Source organism: Rhipicephalus sanguineus, chromosome 3 (assembly GCF_013339695.2).
Source record: "Rhipicephalus sanguineus isolate Rsan-2018 chromosome 3, BIME_Rsan_1.4, whole genome shotgun sequence".
NCBI lineage: Eukaryota > Metazoa > Arthropoda > Arachnida > Ixodida > Ixodidae > Rhipicephalus > Rhipicephalus sanguineus.
The window spans coordinates 231,442,824-231,462,160 of NC_051178.1; the positions used below are offsets into that span (position 1 = coordinate 231,442,824).

Consider the following 19,337-nt stretch of genomic DNA (forward strand, 5'->3'; position numbering starts at 1 on the left):
AAACTATAAATCCTACTCACAATGCGGAAAGGATGCTGGAATCTGTCACTATATTTCATGGTATTTTCATTTCTACCAGGATCTAATCACACGTTCTGCCCAGTTGTCGGTCCCTTTAAGTTCTCTCTCTCTCTGTGATGCCACGTCAATATCCATCAATGGACTCTGATCTCTAGCAGCATATCAGTAATTTACCTCATATTAATAAATTATTCTTTCACAATTCCAAAATCACCAAGCTTGCCACGAGAAGACGATTGGCAAGCGAGAAAACGCGTAACAAGAAAATGCGGATGGCAACGCCACTTCGAAGTTTCTGCACCAAACGTCGGGATGTCATAGATTTGGACAGTGTCTACTAGTTCCTACGTCATTCCTAATCAGTAAAAATGAAGTACATTGTCCTTTGAGGGGGCCACATACCAAGTTTCAGGAAATTTCATTGAGCCAATGATGCGAAAATATGAAAAATACACTCTGAAATCCGCGACGTCACGCATGAAGATTTCGGCACAACATTAAAAATGATACTTTGACCTTGATTTCCTCCTCTATTAACAGACCTATGATGGTGAAATTAACAAGGTTACACTTTCCAAAGTACAATGCATCAATCTAAACCTATTCATTGTTTCCCTTTAGAGTCTCTTGAACACTGGCCACTGCAATGCAAGTGAATGCTTGTAAGCTGTACTCTTCACAATGCATAGAGCAAAGCTGAAATAAGGATATGGTAAATGAGTCTAATATAAGATGGCCTGTAAAGAGGATACGACTTGGGGCAAGCTGCTGGGCTGCAGCTTGCACAGCTCCAACAGAAGCGAACCATAGCAAATCTCCAATTGCCTGGAGGTAGGTAGCCGCAGCAGCTCGCCAAAGATCACCTGCAGAACGTGAAGAAATGCGACACCGTTCCTTACCGACTACCCTTTAAAGGGCCCCTTCAATAAGCCCCACTGCAAATTCTGGTTATACAAAGCAAGTCGTTGCATGCTATCTAGAAAGCGTCTTAAAGACAGAATTTTTCAAATTTGTTCAATATTGGAGCAGATAAGAGGAACTGAAATGCCTTGTTGCCATGCAATCAGGACGCAAACTTCGTTGCCAATGTAGGCCCTCTCCCTTTCTACCTCCAGCAGCCAGTGCTACTGGGAGTTGAAGGGCAGGAATGAAGAAATAAAAAAAGATGACAGGCTGCGAACTTCATACATAAAAAAATCCTTGCCATTTTACAGCAAAGCTGTGAATGAAACATGACACTTGAAAGCAGTCACATAAGAGCTGTGAGGATAGTAGAACAGGTAGCGATGTTGCCGGCATTATAAATAACAGCAACGACTGATGTGCCGACGTCCTTGGCTATCTCAAATACCAAAATCATGCAATTTAGATAATATTTTAAAATAATTAGGGGTGCAGGAATATTAAAACTTTCAAATACTTTTCGAATACTGTTTGCTACTCGATTAAATTCGCACTGGGATATCACTATTCGAGCTTCCGGAAGATAAATATAATGGTTTCATTCGCTAAAAATCAAATCACAGGGCTTCTAAATGATATTTTAAAACTATGACATGCTCCTATGTTAACGATCCGTTATGAAAAAAAAAGGCAAGGACAATGCACCCTCATGGAAAGTGAAATTTATTCTGCTGGCAGTTCCTTTCCTTCAGTGCTTTGACCGCGTGCCGTTTCGAGGTCCATTACCTTGACGGGCTTGGTCCACATGGAGCTGCTTGAAAATGTCTGAAAGCTTGTCACTGAGATTCAGATATTTTCCAATTTTGGGTCCCTAGAAACTTTTCCTGGTCGATGCGCAGCTGAGGACCTCCTTCCTTCGTTTGCACCACACAAAATAGACGCGACGTAGCTGTCCTCAGCATGCGAAATAACTTTTCTTTGAAATGAGCTTTCATAATGAAAAGAACGCGTCACCATTTCCATTTTGCTGCAAACAAATTTGATGCAGGCAGACCGTAGTCGAGCACGAAATGAGCCAGTGCGAAGAAGCTCTAAAATGCTTTCGGTCACCATTTTGTGATGGCGATGTCACTACATCTGCCACTGACGCTCCGTGCTGCTAATGCCACGAACGTGGTTTCGGTTTCATACTTGATCGACTCGTTTTGCGAAACGTGCTTTCCGAATGATGTCTTCGCACCACAAAATTAGCCTGCGATATAAAATTCATTTGTATCGTCCTAGAAACGGTGAAATATCAAGTTATCGTTATCCAAGCTCGTGCCAATACTGCACGTTACGTCACCGTGTCAATATGCGACAGCTTGCAGCAAAGTTTCGTTTTCACATAGAGGACAGCGTGCTGCCACCAGGTATACAGCTTACCATACAAAATGAATTTTGTTTATGGCCAGATTTTGCACTACAATTTAACGTGAAAATGTTACTTGGCTAGACTTGCGAAAGTGCACACATCCGGCGTCTGTAAAAGCCATGTGAGAAATGTCACCAAGGTGACAATGATGGATCTTCGAAGGTCGACTCATCATGTGCTTTGCCATCTTGCGCTGCGCCTCGGGTTCGAGAGACCATGGCCTCCGCGCCGTCTCGGAGGCCACAGCTAGACGATGACGGAGCAGCGTTGTATTGACGTCTCACGAATGTGTTGCCACACCCCTCGAACAACCAACAGAGCAAAATAATGCAGTTTTTTGCCGCTAAATAAATATTTTGGGTGAGCTCTGCCTTCAGTTCCCCGTTTGTGCGCTTCTTTTCCAAATTTTCATGCTGAAACTGCATATAACGAAAACCTGTTCGTAACAAATTTTTTCGGGAACTTGTCAATTTCATTATATCCAGATAACACAACTCTGGCAAACCACTTTGCAGCACCCCTCCATAACACCAACCTAGAGAAGGGAAATGCTTTCATGTTCCCACCTCATAAAAATATGCTCAGGGATCCTCCGCAAATGTTTTCTGTAATTTCGTGTGGAAGTATTCGAAAAACATTTGATTCGATTCGATTTGCGCTCAAACTCCAATATTCGAATTCGCTTCACACACATTTTGCTATTCGCACAGCTATAAACTAAGTTTCTAAATGACAGGGTAATGTTGTGGTCATCCGCAGAACACATTTGCCGTGAGCCATAATCTAGGGAAAATGCTCAATCTTCATGAAAATGCGATTTGCTCACCTCAACGATCATGTACTCCAGAGGCACCTTAAGCTTGCCTTGGAAGCTCAGCAGCTGTGCAGCACTGAGAGGGAAAAAAAAGAAAAAAAAAGGAGAGAAGTAAGTCAGTTCATATCAGACTACTTGCACAGAAAAAGTGCACAGAAAGCAAGAATGCTAGGCAACAGAATAATTTAACAGTAGCTCAAGTTACTGCCCTGCAATACGCTACACTCAAACCTCGTTATAATGAACACGGATATAACGAATTATCGGTTATAACGAAGTAAATGGAGAATAGTCTTGTCATAGCTACAGTGTTACAAATAAATGTTTATAACGAATTTTCGGATATAACGAAGTTATTTTCTTGGCAGATGCAACTTTGTTATAATGAGGTTTGAGTGTACATGTTCTCCACCTGCCACATCAAAGGACAGTGTAGCTTAATGCACGAGATGATGTCAATGAAGAAATGCAAACAGACTTTTTTTTTTCCCTAGTTTTCTAGAATCTAAGTAGTGAAATAGTACCGAACAGCTTGCACGAAAAACACCTTGTCTGTAGGCAGCCACAGCGCAACAGAACAGGGACAAGGAGAAGTATGGCTCACCAGACTTTGCGATCTGCGTAGTTGCGTTCAAGGATGTGACGTAGCTGCTCTTCGCCCAGGAAACGTTCAATTGAATGGGAGCCTGGCAACACAGGACCCTAGGAGTACACAGCAGGGTAAACCACCCAATGTAAACCACCCACTAAGTGAACCTTCTCAGCAAGAGATACATTCAGAAATAAAAAACGATGCATTTTCACCAGCAAAGTGTGTGACATCGATGTGACGCACCAGCCCATTTGGTGACTACCACAAAAATACAGACAAGGATTCACTCAAAACGTATAACAAGCAGGCACCTTAACATCGGAGAGTTTCAGATGAATGTTCGCAGTCCGCTACACAGACAGATGCATCCTAATAAATTTACAGTATTTCAATAGGTATGTCGGTACACATGCACAAAGAATTCATGCTGCGGCAATAGAAGGCAGAATGCTTTGCTGCAGAGCCAAGTGAGCATAGCATGACAGTGAGCCCACTTGGCTTCCTTGGCTCCTCACAGCCAAGCTGACTGCAGGTCACTCGCCCCTCTTGCAGATGCAGTTATTGGTTCTGCGAGATTAACACAGTTCTGTGCAGAGCCACAAAAATTAAATGTCAGTAGGGCATACCATAACTGATGCTTCACTAAAGCTGTCTACATATTATCATGTTTTAAGTATCACATTACGAAGATGCAAGCAAAGAGCTATGTACAGACAGATTTATAGCTGCAAAAGCGGTGTTACCCGACTGCAAACGGTATGTGCAAGGTTATGTTGTTGCCTTAACCATTATAGCAGGCCTACTTTCTGCCAAAAGCAGCAATTATTCTACAGCAACATACTATTTATGTGAACATGAGGCAGGGCAACCATTACGACAACAAAAACATTACTTCATTCTTTTCAGGGCCACAGAAATGTTAGAAAAACCTCTGAATGATTACCAATAAAGTAATTAGACATCTCAGTGCCTGTACTATGACTGGAGGTGATGCGTGCACACTTTCAAAATTAAGGAACACATACAGTAAAACCTCGGTAATTTGTACTCGGTTAACTGGGAATCCCGGATAATTTGTATTATTTGCGCGGTCCCAAATTTTTACATGTAAATTTAACCGGATAATTGGTGCGGCCAGTCTGCGACTTCCCGGTTAATTGGCACACTTGGCCGCGACTTCCAAGATATGCAAAGGGTGTTGTGAATCTCGGAGGCTGTAACTAAAACATGCATTTTTTTTTGATGTATGGATCTCGAAGGCCATGTTTTTTTTTACCGGAAATACGTCGTAGACGCCATGTTTTAGCAATTGCCAGGCGGCGATGCGTGCGGTTGCGATCATGATCATCATCATCTCAACAGCGATGTTAGCCACTCTAGCGAAGTGAATGTTTTGTGGAGTCTTTGTGCCATTTGGATGTCGGCTGGCGAGCATTGTGCGATTCGGTGCGACTGCTCCATTTGTCTCCTGTCTCCGCTTGAGTGTCTTCCCTGTGAATTAGTTGATTGAGGTGTGCTTGGAAGGAAGATGCCGAAGTACAAGAGCTTGTCCCTGCACGAAAAGGTGTGCTTAAGGGGAGACACTGGTCTGAAAATTGCTTGTCTCAATTTTTAGTATTTCTGGCTGAAATTTACGCACAATATGTATTTTCGACTGCTGAAAACAAATATGCAATTACTTTTTGTCTATCGTGCATGGATTGTAAGATGTTGACTGTTCCGTACACTTGCATTCTGCCCAGACTTTTGACAGCTTTCTCACAAAATACCTTTTGAATTTGATATCACTGCATCCTATAAAGACCAGAGAGTGCAACATAACCATAACTTAATTTTTAGCTGTATCCATTCAAAAGGTATGGCCTTAACAAGTACACTAATGAGAAATCAGAAATTGTTGCTTAATTTTACTGCAACTTAAATCATAGTTATTAAGAAAAACGTAATTTCTTGGTTTTCTTGCACTAATCGATGCATAAGCTTTCAAATACCGCAAAAATTATCAAAATCTGACCGCTACATCAAAAGATATTGTGGGCAACAGCCTATAATGTGATGAAAAATATGGTTTTAGGAAAATGAGAAAAGGAGTTTAGAAACATGGTGGGCACTTATTTTGAACTGGAAAAGGCCTGAATTGGTGTTCTTAGGATAGTAGAAGCCACCAGGAACATGGTCATCATTATTCTTCTTAGTATGGTTTCTTTTGACACTGGTCTCGCTGGTGATATGCTGCATTCTTGCAGCTGCCGATATCACTTCCTCCCGAATGCATGAGCAATTCTAAACTTCTAACGACTGCCTGCCATTGCACTGTCATCAATTAGGCATCTCCGCAAAATGGCGGACAATGCGACGATGCACCACTGTCTAGCAGAAGCATCCTCAAGCATCCAAGGTGGAAGGAATAATTTACCCCGTGTGATAGAAATGCACCAATGCTGTGCGAGCACTTTTTTTTTTAAGCGCAATGGCTTCGCCTCTGCTAGATGAAAAGCATTCTTGTGCTAAGAACAGCTAATAGAAAAGTGTGTGTTTCAAATGAGACCAAAATGGCTGTGCTACTTAATGTGGTTCCTGCACAATGCGCTATTGAATGGGACTTTTTGAGGTGCTTTGGTGAGCAAAAATGGTCATGAAACTGACTTCAAGACCAAATAAGTCGACAAGTATGCATTACATGTCTGTAATATTTTGGAAATGACTTTTTTAGACCTTCTAGATTATAAAAAAAAAATAGTTGAGAAAATTGTTTTTTTCAAAATTTTCCCGCCTCCCAGACCAGTGTCTCCCCTTAATTGAAGAGGCCAGCAAGTCGACGGCGTCAAAAACGGCTCTCGCCGAAAAGCACCACGTGCCTCTGTCAACGCTGTGCAACATCATCAAGAATAAGGAGAAAATTCTCGATGCTTACAGCAAGACGCACTCGTCAAAGCGTACACGGGTACGCCCGCCTACGTACGCCGACGTTGAAGCAGCTCTGATCGACTGGCTGCAGAAAGCCAACGCAGCACACCTTCCTGTGAATGGGACCATATTGCGTGAGAAGGCCAACCAGCTGGCGCTGCAACTTGGACATTCTGAGTTTAAATGCAGCAATGGATGGTTTTGCCGATTTAAGGAGCGCAACAACCTGACATTCGTGACTGTTTGTGGCGAGAGTGGCAGCGCGGATCAGTCTGTTGTCGACGGCTGGAAGCAGCACACCTTGGCTCCACTACTCGCCAAGTACGAAGCAGCAGATGTTTACAACCTTGATGAAGCTGCTCTGTTCTACAAAATGTTGCCTACGAAGACGTTCGCTTTGAAGGAGGCAGACATTAAGGGGCGGAAACAGAACAAAGATAGAATCACTGTTTTGTTTGGTGCAAGCATGTGCGGTGAGCACAAGCTGCCACTGCTTGTTATTGGGAAGACAGAAAAGCCTCGTTGTTTCAAAAATGCACGACTGCCATCCAAGGATGACCTGATCTATAAAAACAACAAGAAAGCTTGGATGACGGCTGCACTCTTTGAAGAATACGTGCGGCACCTTGACCGCAAGTTTGCGGCCGCAGGGCGCAGCGTTTTGTTCGTCGTCGATAATTGCCCAGCTCACGGCGACATTCAGAACCTGCAGGCAATCAGGCTGGTCTTTCTACCCCCAAACACGACGTCGCTATCGCAGCCGATGGACCAGGGCGTCATACACCATACCAGGAAAATATATCGCTACAATCTGTTGAAGCTAATGCTCCTTTGCTATGACAACGGAAAGGAGTATAACATTGACCTCCTCGGTGGTATTTGCCTCATTGTTCACGCATGGAGGCAGGTGGAGGCCACCGTTATTCGACGGTGTTTTGAGCACGCCGGTTTTGTGAAAGAAGCGGCAACCTCCGCTGAGTTTGCTGTCACCGCTGTCACTTGCCCGTTTGATGAAGAAGGGGAGACTCTCTGCGCTCGATATGAGGCTTTGCACGCGGACGAGGAGTGCACTCCAATCGGATTCTCCGAGTACGCAAATGTCGAGTGCACAGTGCAGACGTGTTACGCCGACATCGACAGCGAGATAGCTGCGAGATCGACCGATTCGGCCTCTAATGTTGACAGCGATGACGAGCCCTCCCGAGCACCCCCTTTGGCGGATGTCATCGATGCCTTTAGTGTTGTGCGCAGCTTCGTCGAGTGCAACGGCGGCGAGGCTGAGATGCTGCGCCTCATTGACAGGCTGGAAAATATGACTTTCAGTGCTGGGAACTACCGAACGCGTCAGTCACGCATGGAGGAATTTTTCTCCAAGTAGGCTGACTTGCCACAATAAAGGTGTGACTTCCGTACATCACGTTTTCTGGCTGATTTCTTTGATTTCGCGTTGTTTCGGATAATTGGGAATCCCGCTTAATTGGGATATTTTTCTCGGTCCCGAGGCCTTCGAATTAACGAGGTTTTACTGTATTGTATTCTGTGATGGCCGTGGCCCCTTTGGAAATAGACTTATTCACATCGAAATGAGCATTCTGACGACACAGTTACAGCTGGGAAGAATAACTATTTTTCACGCACCATACATCAGTTCAATGCACACAAAGTTCAAGGGGAAAGGGATGGGGTCTAACACATCCAAACATTATTCCTGAATCCACATGTAATTGGCAGTGATTTGGAGCTTTTTTACACAACACACCTCGGGACAGTCGGTGTAGTCAAAGAGCCGGAACACCACCATGGGGAAGGGATAGATGTAGTGCGGCTGGTGTGGCGGTGGGGGCAGGCTGGGCAGGTTGTGCTGGAGGGCCTCACACAGGACGCCGTCAAAGGCTAGGTAGGGACGCACCAGGTGCCGTTCTACCCACTTCTCAGAGCGCAGCTTTGACACTTGCGCCCAGAGGCAGTCGAGCCCCTGCAGAGCAAACACAGGTCATCCAACCTATGCAAAATGGTAGTATCATGGGTAGGGTAGTACCAAACATTGCCACACATTGACTTTCAGACCGTATCCAAGAGGGAGACAGAAATTAAAAAATTACAGCAATGCAAAAGCATGATGTTTTCTTCTTTCTTCAAAGCTGAAATTAGCGAAACGCTGCTAAAATATAAACTAGCCACTACAATATTCTTTTCAAGGAGTGTACAGGTCATGTCTACAATTCACAGCAACAGGATAAGTGCGACAGGAAGCAGAAAAGTGCTTTGCCATTTTTCTAATGTAGACGTCTGTTTCACAACAGTTTATCACCAGCACCATACAATCCATCCTTCCATAGTATCCATCCTTCCACTGGTGTTTCATTACAATAGCCATAGGTTCTTCTATTATTGCACATATGCTCTTACAACTAACCAGTCAATCTATACTTTGCGTGTACCTCTGTGTCATGTTCAACACTTACTATTTTTGTTTTCACCAGCTCAAAGCTATGTTAAAGATTCTGTACACCGCAACAAAGGCGACAAAGCTGTTAATGGTCACTTACAAGTAAAGAATGAACAACATGAAAAAAATGTTGATAAAATGGAGATTAGTTATATGGTATGCCAATGGCCTGAGCTCTATAAACCTGCTTCTCCCATTCACAACCAACAAAACCCAAATGTCCATGCTCGCTCTTTCCTTTAAAATTAAGTTTGAAAGCACAGGACCAACACTCACCTCCTCCTGGGCATGAGGGGCTTCAGCCTGCCAAACACGCAAGGCTGGAGCATGCCTCTTCTGCCGCTTGCTGTTCATGAACATGCGCATGAAGAAGACCATTATGCAGCACGAACAAAATATGACAGTCTCCCCTGAAACGCTCCACAACTGAAACGCTAGCATGTTGACATTTCTCGAAACACCCCCCTATGTGCGATCTCAAATTCAAATAACAGCTAAACTCATAGCATGCGGCACTATGCATGTAACAGGCTGGATCGGTTGCTTATCGTGTGTTGACCATCAATGCATATTCCAACTGGTTGCCTGAAGGTGAAACTTTTACAGGTGTTCCACTACTTCTACCACATGTTGAACAAATGGAGCAGGAAAAGTGACAACAAAGGATCAACAACCGCCAAATTGCATGAGCTCTTACGAAATATCTTGAAGCTCTTCGGAAGTGTAAAGTGTGCATACTTCTGGCTTGAAAGGTTATGTACTAATGAGATGCCCAGACTTTTCACATCTTTCAAACATACACTACTTGCACAGGAGCACCCCAGAGACCATCAAGTAGATGTTCTTAGCTGACTTTACTTTTTGCAAACACTTTCATATCCAACATTTCAGCAATAGTATCGTAGCCTAAGGTGCAGAGCCATATAGCGAGGACTGGAGAGTTGTCCAGCATTAAACTGCTTTATTGTATACCTGTAACCACCATGAGGACACTGTCGTAACAGATCATGTGGCATAGCCGGAATGAGTTTCCTTAATCCAACCAAGAGATTATAAGCAAGCTATGAATAGGCTAAAGCCTAAACATCTCCTCTCAATATTAGGGTCTGGCTACAGCAAATTTTTCTATATGCATATTTTAAGGCATCGCTCCTAGTACAAATCCATTGACTAACCCAGCAGGAAAGCACATAACTAATCGGTTCGACAGTTGACACACTTCCTGGTATTCCCACTTCTACAGCGCATGCATGGCTGTCAGTTTGCACTGCCAGAGGAAAGGTAGCAGAAATGTGCACATGTTAAAAAGCAGGCCTTGACGAAAATGAGGTTATAAAAGCACTATTTGCTCTGTACAGATTAAGGAACATGTTGCTGAATGCTATCCATCAGACTGCAGCTTGCAGCACACATACCTGATGTAGTCAGTCAATGTGACGCATCAGCCGGTCCAATTCCTGGTCCTTTTTTTCGTAAAGCTCTCGCCCCACCTGAATTACAAGAAGCACACACAGCCCAATGTAGTAGCAGCTTCAAGCTCACTATTCTTGCCATGAAAGGTTCAAAGCACAATGCCTACTGCTGAGGAACGATTACTAAACAGGCAACACACTATAAATCTAAAGAGAGGAAAAGAGTGAAGGAAAAAATGATGAAGGAATAGACAGGCACAGCACCAAATCAGTATCAAGTAAGATAGAGTACTGAATGCTGATGAATAATAATACATGACCACACAAACGGGGAAAATAAACGAAGAAATAAAAGGAAAGGAGAAAAATGTAGGGCAAGGTATGGTTTCCATGCCTGTATATTCGTCAAAGAACAAGTTGACCAAGTTATGTGCAGGTGCACATTGTCCACATGAACGAAGTATTGAGCACCACGAGGTAATGATCAAATATGAAATCGGTGTCATCTAGAGTGGAATCTCGTAGATACGATTCTGCATAATACGTTTTTCGACCTAATACGCTTTTATTTTCATTCCCGGCAAACGTCCCTGGGAAATAATGCATTTTCATGTGTTTAGTACCATCACATTTTTGCCCGAAATTGGATAATCCGGCTGCGAAAGTGGATCTTGACAGATATATCTAGAAATCCTACATTTATGTTTTGGTATACTAGCTCAAACTGCTTTCTAACAAGCCATTATCTGGACAAAGCAGAGCCGCTGAGGCCGCAGCAGGGTCAGTTTTGCGGCGAAAAGATCGTTACCAACAGCAAGCGATGCACTCGAACACATGGGCGCACATCGTAACTTTGTCGCGAATGCAGAGCTGAGTGAGCGAACTGCAGCTTCTTCTTTTACTTTTCAGAAGAATTTACTCCTAGACGTTGAAAAGAAGAAAGTGCAGTGCAAATTGACCAGCTATACTTCAATGCTGCCCAATAAAAGTGACTTGTTGACAGAGTATGCATATGTTTTCCTCCTTTTTTTAACCTCTTTGGTTAATACGATTTTTGCATAATATGTTTTATTTTCCAGCTCCCATGAAAAATGTATCAACGAGATCCCACTGTATAATATTGTTCTAGTACTATAAAAGGAATACCACGTGTGTGAAGCCAAACTATGCATTGCCACAATGACTAACAGCTTAACGAATTGTTTTTCTTGAAGAGCCAGGAAAGCGAGGAGCAGGTACAACAACAAGGTGACCCGACAGATTCAAGAAACTTTTTCATGTACAGGTTCAGCCAAACATGTTGACATGCCATCTGCCATTGTGTACAGCTGCAAGATGGGTTATCTGGATGCACATCATTTGGTGTGGTTTGTTGGCTACCCCTCCCCTCTACCCCAATGCCGTTCTTATATTGCGTGATTTTGATAAAAGCCTTCAGTAGGCAGTTAGTGCTGTGTCCCTCTTTTATACATGTCGTTTTTTTTTGCTGCTTGCCTCGCAGATGGAATGCCAACTCCATTCAACTATACTTCTGAAAATGCTCATTCTTGCCTTATAATCTGCCTAAAGAGGTTCCCAAGATTTCTTCTAAAAGCATTGCTTTGTTTTTTTTTGTTTGTTGTTGTTTCTGCTCCATCACACTAATCGCGGACGACATGCGACACTTGTGATAAGACTTAAATCTAATACACTAAACAGAGTTTTCCTTAAAATTACAACAAACTTAATAAGTAGAAACAGCAGAATGGAGGTATAGCTAAGTCACAGTACTAGTTCTTGTTGGTCATCTGTTGCTATTTCAGTTATTCAGCTTGATGCAGACAGATATTAAGCAACCACTTATATTCATGGTGTAATGAGGAAGCAAGCCGAACACGAAATTTTTTTAGCATTCATGAACCGGGGCCACATATTGTGATTATAAAATGGATAGCTATTAAATCTAATACACTAAATACTAAAGCAAAAAAAGAGAGACAAATTTTCATGCCAGTGGTCTTTTAAAGAGCCCCTAAACCTGCTTGGATATTTTTCTTTTACATTTCAAGCGAACATGCGCATAGAGTTCACAATGAATGCCGTCACAATCATCAGTGCCAGACGTGACAGGGCTATTTGCTGTGCAAAAAAAAAGAGAGAAAAAGAAAGAAAGAATCTTATGCTCCTCTTCGGGCCTTTTGGTATACCCAGAGTTGGCTGTGATGTCACCAGTAGAATCTGCTCATATCAGCAGTAGAAAGAACCTGTTTGCCTCCCTGCAGCTACCTACACTCCCTGCTTATCCTCCTCGCCATGCAAGGAGGTACACTAGGCCAGGAGGAGAGACGGGTCAATGAACGGAGCATAGCGAAGGAAAGAGCGAAATAAGCGGAGGCCGCATTTCGATCATCAAACGTGTGTAACTCGGCTATTATTGCGCCATTTCGAAAAAAATTCTCGCGGCTTTGTGTTCGTTGTAGACTCGTGCCCAACTGCAACGCCACAACTAAATTTCGACCTCTGGGTGGTTTAGGGGCCCTTAAAATGAACATGCATAAACACTTTACTTCAACACTCTTGATTAACTTAAATGATGTCATGGTCAGTACCAAATATAATACTGTTTGAACACTTCCATAACTGTACTTTGAACAAACATATTCAGCCCCAACATATGCATATAAACACACTCACTCACCCAAGGCAATGCAGTGAGGACAGCATAGACATACCAGTCAGAGCGAACCTGTAAATTGAAATGAGAAATAGAACCAAAACGATGAACACCAACAGGAAACGTAAGTTGTGAATGGCTCAAGAATGATCAAATCAGCTCATTTATTTCTCACAATGCTCGGAAAATATTATGCGGGTGCTACAAAAGCACAAGGTGTTATAGTGTCGAGCTCACCTGTGGTATATTTTCCTCAAGGGTGACCTCCAGCATGCTTTCAAAGAGGCTGACCACTGAGCCGACTGAAATGACGTGGCAGTTGACAAGGTCCGCAAAGACTCGCACCTACAACAATGAACATGATGTTGCATTCATTGCGGCAATGATGTATGGAATATATCTGCCAGATGAAACTTACGATGATCCTTGCATCTTCAAACTTGCAATCTTTGAGCCGCTCCTTGTAATTTTTCACCAAGAGCTCCACAAGCTGCAAGGAATGCAATGCAGCATTTAAAAACACATGCTTGATCAGCTGGACTTTACTTACTAAACGGCAGCAGCACACGAACAAGGGTTCTCAACACATGACCTGCTCACTTTAACCCGTTGGGTAGAGTCATAAACTGAGCTGATGCTTCAAATATTGAGAAGCTCACACACATTCCCCCCTTATATACCTCTGTGCAGGCCCCAGGGAGCTCTTCATGCCGCCCAGCACCTGATGCAAGCTTTAGATCCTTAGTTGTACAGGCATACCAGACTCCCACGAGTGCAATTTACACTGAGGCTAAATTATCAAAGGACTGAATGCAATAAATAATTGCAACACTACAGACATTATCAATATAGAATTTATTTCCTCTACTTGATGTTCAAAAAATAAAAACCATAGTACATGCTGTCACCGTTAGATCATACGTGTTCCTACAGGGGCTTCGCTTCTTTATAATTTGCGACAAGGTACCAGAAGGTAAGTTCTCAATAATTACAGTGAATTTTCATTCCTCTCTTTTCTTCCTGTTTTCACCAAACGTTCTTTACCTCAGAAGGTGCCACTTGGACTTTATTCACCAGCATGCACTTGCCACGATGAATGACCAGAAAACTTCCACCGCAAAAGCATTTCTGATCTCGAAAGAACGAGCTCAGCTTTTAGACAATGATTTTGGTAAAAGTGCCCCGGTGGTGGCTTTTAATGCCTTCGAGTGTTGAGCATGTTCTTTACAAACGTGCATCGCTTTAGTTCTGCTGTGCTATAGAAGCTAACATTATATAAAAAAAAAAAGAAACTTGTTGCATTTTCAATTTGTATGAAATTGCGGGTCAATTTCTGATGGTCCATATGGGTGCTATGTTGTTACTATATATTTTAGTTAGCTATCTATTCTACATAAGGATGAAGGTTTCTCAAAGCTTCCAACCAGTTAATGCTTACCTCACCACCGAAGTTGTAATTACGTGCATTGAGCAGGCCAATGAGCGTTGTGTAGATGGTTGTCTTCTCTGGCATGAAAATGGCACTGCAAGAAATACGAGCACAAACGAATTACCTTCACAAGAGATTCTGTACTGCAGTCCGACTGAGGAAAATTTTGGTGGGTTTGAGTCCAAGTGAGCCCTAAGCACAATATATATTTCTTTAGTGAGTCTGAGTGAGCTCTACATTTTTTGCCAACCTATGGTCAAGAGGGCTAACACTAAAAAAGTATTTGTGCTAAGGGTTGCCACCTGTCTGGTTTTGGACCGGCCCAGCCAGTTTTTTAGATAGCGGGCCGGTCGCCGGTCCGTACCTAAGATCGACCACCAAAGGCCAGATTTTTTGTCAGAATGTCGCAATTATTTTATTTCTGGGGCATTTTGTAAGCGCCACTTCAACAACTACGATGGTAAATATTTATCGTCAATCACCAACACTCTTACACTGTTAGTAAACCAGTTCTTAAGATCCCTTAAAGTGTAGCGTTGGAGTAAGGCATGTTATTGCGCGTTTATGCATATATGAATATCATATTTTTGTGGCATATGCACTGCATACATTTTAACGTTCGTTTTTGTCTATAATGTCACTGGCCTGGTGGATTCAGATGCAAAGAAGAGCTTTTTATGGACAAAGTATGTGTGGTTCCTTCTCAGTGCAGCATATTCAGAGCAATAACCAAAGTCTTACTTTTAGTACAAGTGTCATTCCAATCACAGGTATTTTTATGCCAGAGTAGTTAGCACCCCTTAACCCTCCCCTTGTGTTTTCTTTGTGCGAAATAGCCACATCCGTGGCTTCTGAAAGAACATGAACCGACTAGCCCAACAATGTGTGCTTCTAGTTAGTTAGCTCAGTGTTCTGTTTTTGTGTACCTGTGCATCAGGTTTATTTCGCTGAAGGAAAGCAATGTTACATTAAATGGCACTGCATGTCAAAGACTTGACATGGTGTCTATTGTTCAACATTAATTTAATCTCCTGTTAACACCTCCTCCCTGCCTCGTCCCTTTGAAGGGCCGGGGTTTTCTTTTTCGGGAAAAGGTGACAACCCTATTTGTGCATGCCAAGGCCTGTAAAAGTATGATACAGCAAGTTGTGTGCATACACATACAATCAGCAATGAAAACACGCATAAAGGATGACAATGCAAATACTGCGAGAGGCACAATTATCGAGTCCTGCAATATTGATGCCTTGAGAATGTCAAAAGTGATATTGCCATATAAGGATGTCAAGTGGCCCACCCGATTCTGTCCTCTTAAATCTAGTTTACCTCCCACTTTTTTATTTCCCTTAGAGATCACCACAACTTAAGAGATCCCTGCTGTAATGCCTTATGGCAAAGCAGGTTCTTAATAAATAATAATAATAAGAAGAAGAATAAAGGATATTCATCCTTAACATTCCACTAATTCATCCTTTACTATGTCCTCATGAGACATTAATAGCTTTCCGAACGAAATTTTACAGTGACAAGGTCTGTTACGACTTGTTTAAGACAATCGGCAATGCGCAGAACTGTCTGGATACTTAGAGAAAACACAGCTAAGTCAAGATGCACTAAACAATGCACATACCATTCCACCAAGATATTTAATATGTTTCCTTTGTAACTTGGGAGATCTGCATCCAACACACCAGCCAATCCTTCTAGGTTGCTTTCAAGCGATGATGTGCTCTGCACAGCGGGAAAAGATGAATAAATAAGAGATCCATGTAGCCGATTTACCCTAGAACACTGAACGTGGAAGCTAAGTCAAATAACTCCGATTTCGCACGAAATAAGATATAATAAAACACATAGGGCGTTTCACCTCCCACTCACCTTCTCACCGACTCTTTCTATCAAAGACTTCAACCGATCCTCTATTTCTCTGGGCTCCGAACTGACCCTCCGCCGCTTGCGCACGCGGAAATCTGGAAATCGCGAAACGAGGAATGAGCACACAGCGATACATGGCGTGAAGACCGGGTGGAACTTGCGAGGCAAACTTGCCACGCAACACGTGGCATTACCATCTACGACCAAAAGTTTGTGCTGCAGGCACATACACAAAATGACCAGCGCGAACGGCAAATATCAACACTCGCCGGCTCCGGTACGTCAAAGTGCGACGTGAAAAAGACGCTAACGATACTCCTAAATTATAGTGCGTCACTGCCGGCGAAAATGCATCTTATTTTTCGAGAACGTTTTACCATCGTCGTCGTCGTCTTCGTACGCTCTTCTTCGGCTCATTATGTCTACAATCGCAATCAAATTGTTGAGTGCAGTTAGAACTGAAGTTGGTCCACGCAGGAGAACGAAACAAGCGACGCCATTGAGGATTGTTGACCGCCTAGTCTACCTACAAAGTGGATATGGATTGGCTTTGTAAATTATGCAAAACATTATATTAATATTTTTGATAAATTAACTTATAATTAAGCATACAGTATTGCGTTAAAATTAAACAAAAATGATTGTACTCTTTTTAAGCTTAGCAATAATATTCGAAACCAAAACCAAAGCTGCTATTCACTTACGGTAGCATTTGTGTGTGTTTGAAAGTACACATAACCAATCATATTTCCTTCGTGGTCCAGGAGCCCACGCATCCGAACCCCCCTAACCTCGATTGAGCAAAAACTTAATTTTAACCAACTTCCCCCTTTTCCCAAAATTTTCTCGCATTGGCGACAAGGAGGAACGCGGTCCGAGCCGTGAAACATATCTTTCAACATATCTTTAAAATCACTTTCCACGTTTGGCCGTTTCGCGCTCCCTTCTATGCAGAACCAGATTATGAACAAAGTAGTAGAATATAATATACAACAGGTTGCATAAATTTTGGTTCAACATTGAAAGAAATCATTGAGATCGAGCTGTGGCAAATGGCGATTACAAGCTGATGCACGGTACACTAGTGCTTGGCACGTACAGGCCCTTTATGAACTAAGGGCATGGGCCAGGGTTTTTACCTGTAAAGGCACTTCCCGTGTTTAGAGTAATGTCTGAAAAAGAACGTGTTATTTCATGATCTGAACAGCACAAATTTGAAGGCACAAAGAAATGTGCATTTAGTACTATCAGATGTCGTGGCCCACGTGGTGTCCAGGCCATGTGGTGTCCAGGCCATGCGGTGTCCAGACCTTAAAAATAAAAAAGGTTTGTCGGAAGCTAGTTGAACCAAACGCATACTATTTGCACGCCCTTGCAACCCATAGATAGTCAAGAAATTTCTTTATTGCAGTAGGGTACGCATCTTGGGTTGGTTGGTTTATGATTATGAGTGGAAAAGCAGCGATAGAAAGACGGGATAAGAAAGGACACAGACCACGGCGCAGTGGTCTGTGTCCTTTCTTGTCCTGTCTTTTTAGTGCTGTTTTTTCCATTATTTTTATTTCCCCCTTAATTAACTCATTACATTTAATTATACACCTTCAACTTTTAATAAAAGCCCCACAAACCCAACGTAATACCCAAGAATTAAGAAATATTAATTATGCAACGATATAGCAGTATTCTTCATAGTGTAGTTAAACACTGCCACCATCAAATTATTTGCAGCAGGTGTACCATTTTCAAAGTCATCAAAGTGGTTCGTTAGCTGGAGTGTTGTTCACCTCAAAATAGATCAGGTACAAGGCCAACTGAGTTGCATTTTCTCCTCAATCAGTTTGAAGTGATCTACACATTCATTTTAACAAATGTGAAGGATGGTGGACATGATTCCACCCGGTTTCCACTCACATTTAATAGCACGCTTATATAGCTTGGTCTGCATTGTTCATTAAGACATGATGTCGTTTCTAGTGTTGTTTCATTAAGAAAAAAGAAAAATAAAGTAATATAAGAAGTTAACAATTAAAAACATGACCGACCATAATATTGTGCCTTAAAAACATGACCTACCAAGCAATCACTGTTGGAATTTCAGTTTGGACAAACAGGTAAACAAGAATGCTCAGTATTTCATTAAACTGACTGAGCTAAAAAAAACACATTCTTCCGAAATTTGATCATGAACTATGCACTGGTATGCATGACAGCTTTTAAAGCTTATTTGACCAAACTAGTTAGCCGACTAAACATTGTTTGTTATGATGCCTACGCAATGACAACATATGACCATTTGTGCTTGCCTGTGGCCTGCAGCATCATCTCCAGCCACAAGTGGACATGTTACAAACCGAGTACTTGGGCCATGAAATTGTTCAAAATTCGAATCGCTGGTCTAATCGGTACGACATTTGAAAAAAGGTGGCCGTTGAACAGGTATGGAAAGAAGAGAAGACATTGATAGAATAAATGCTTGCGTCCTTCCTATCCATGTCTTTTCCTCTTTACGTACTACTACAGCACTTGTATCCCTTCAACTGTTCAAACTTGGCATTTTTCAAAGGTAATTTGTTAATTTTACAGAAAAATATGAGATCATTTGTTCAGTTAAAATACGTCCACGTGAATTAAGGATGTTCTCAGTTGCAAGCCGTGTAACTTAGTTACCACTACAGCTATAAACGTTCTTGTTTTGCTGCCATGCAAATAGTTAGTCTCCTGGGACCCGGTGTCGACCTTTGTGTACATCGGCTTTCATTGTTTTCAATATTACACCGCAAGAGACACCCAAAATCATTCTTTGAATACAACAGCGCAAACAGCTGAAAATGCAATGAATGAGGCAGTGCAGAGCGCCATCCTTCCTTA

The 19,337-nt window shown here is 42.4% G+C and overlaps 1 protein-coding gene across 1 annotated transcript in view; it reads right to left on the bottom strand.

The window, feature by feature from the left end:
* LOC119388382 (nuclear cap-binding protein subunit 1-like) overlaps positions 1-16,988 on the bottom strand; it is a 41,912-nt gene extending 24,924 nt beyond the window's left edge. The window contains 14 exon segments of the mRNA XM_049413932.1: positions 774-884; positions 3,165-3,228; positions 3,757-3,854; positions 8,411-8,626; positions 9,377-9,446; positions 10,516-10,526; positions 10,528-10,590; positions 13,190-13,237; positions 13,403-13,510; positions 13,584-13,655; positions 14,604-14,688; positions 16,225-16,325; positions 16,473-16,564; positions 16,847-16,988. Of these exon segments, the coding sequence (XP_049269889.1) occupies positions 774-884; positions 3,165-3,228; positions 3,757-3,854; positions 8,411-8,626; positions 9,377-9,446; positions 10,516-10,526; positions 10,528-10,590; positions 13,190-13,237; positions 13,403-13,510; positions 13,584-13,655; positions 14,604-14,688; positions 16,225-16,325; positions 16,473-16,564; positions 16,847-16,886 (1,179 nt within the window). The 5' untranslated portion in view covers positions 16,887-16,988.
* Positions 16,989-19,337: the final 2,349 nt, after the last annotated feature.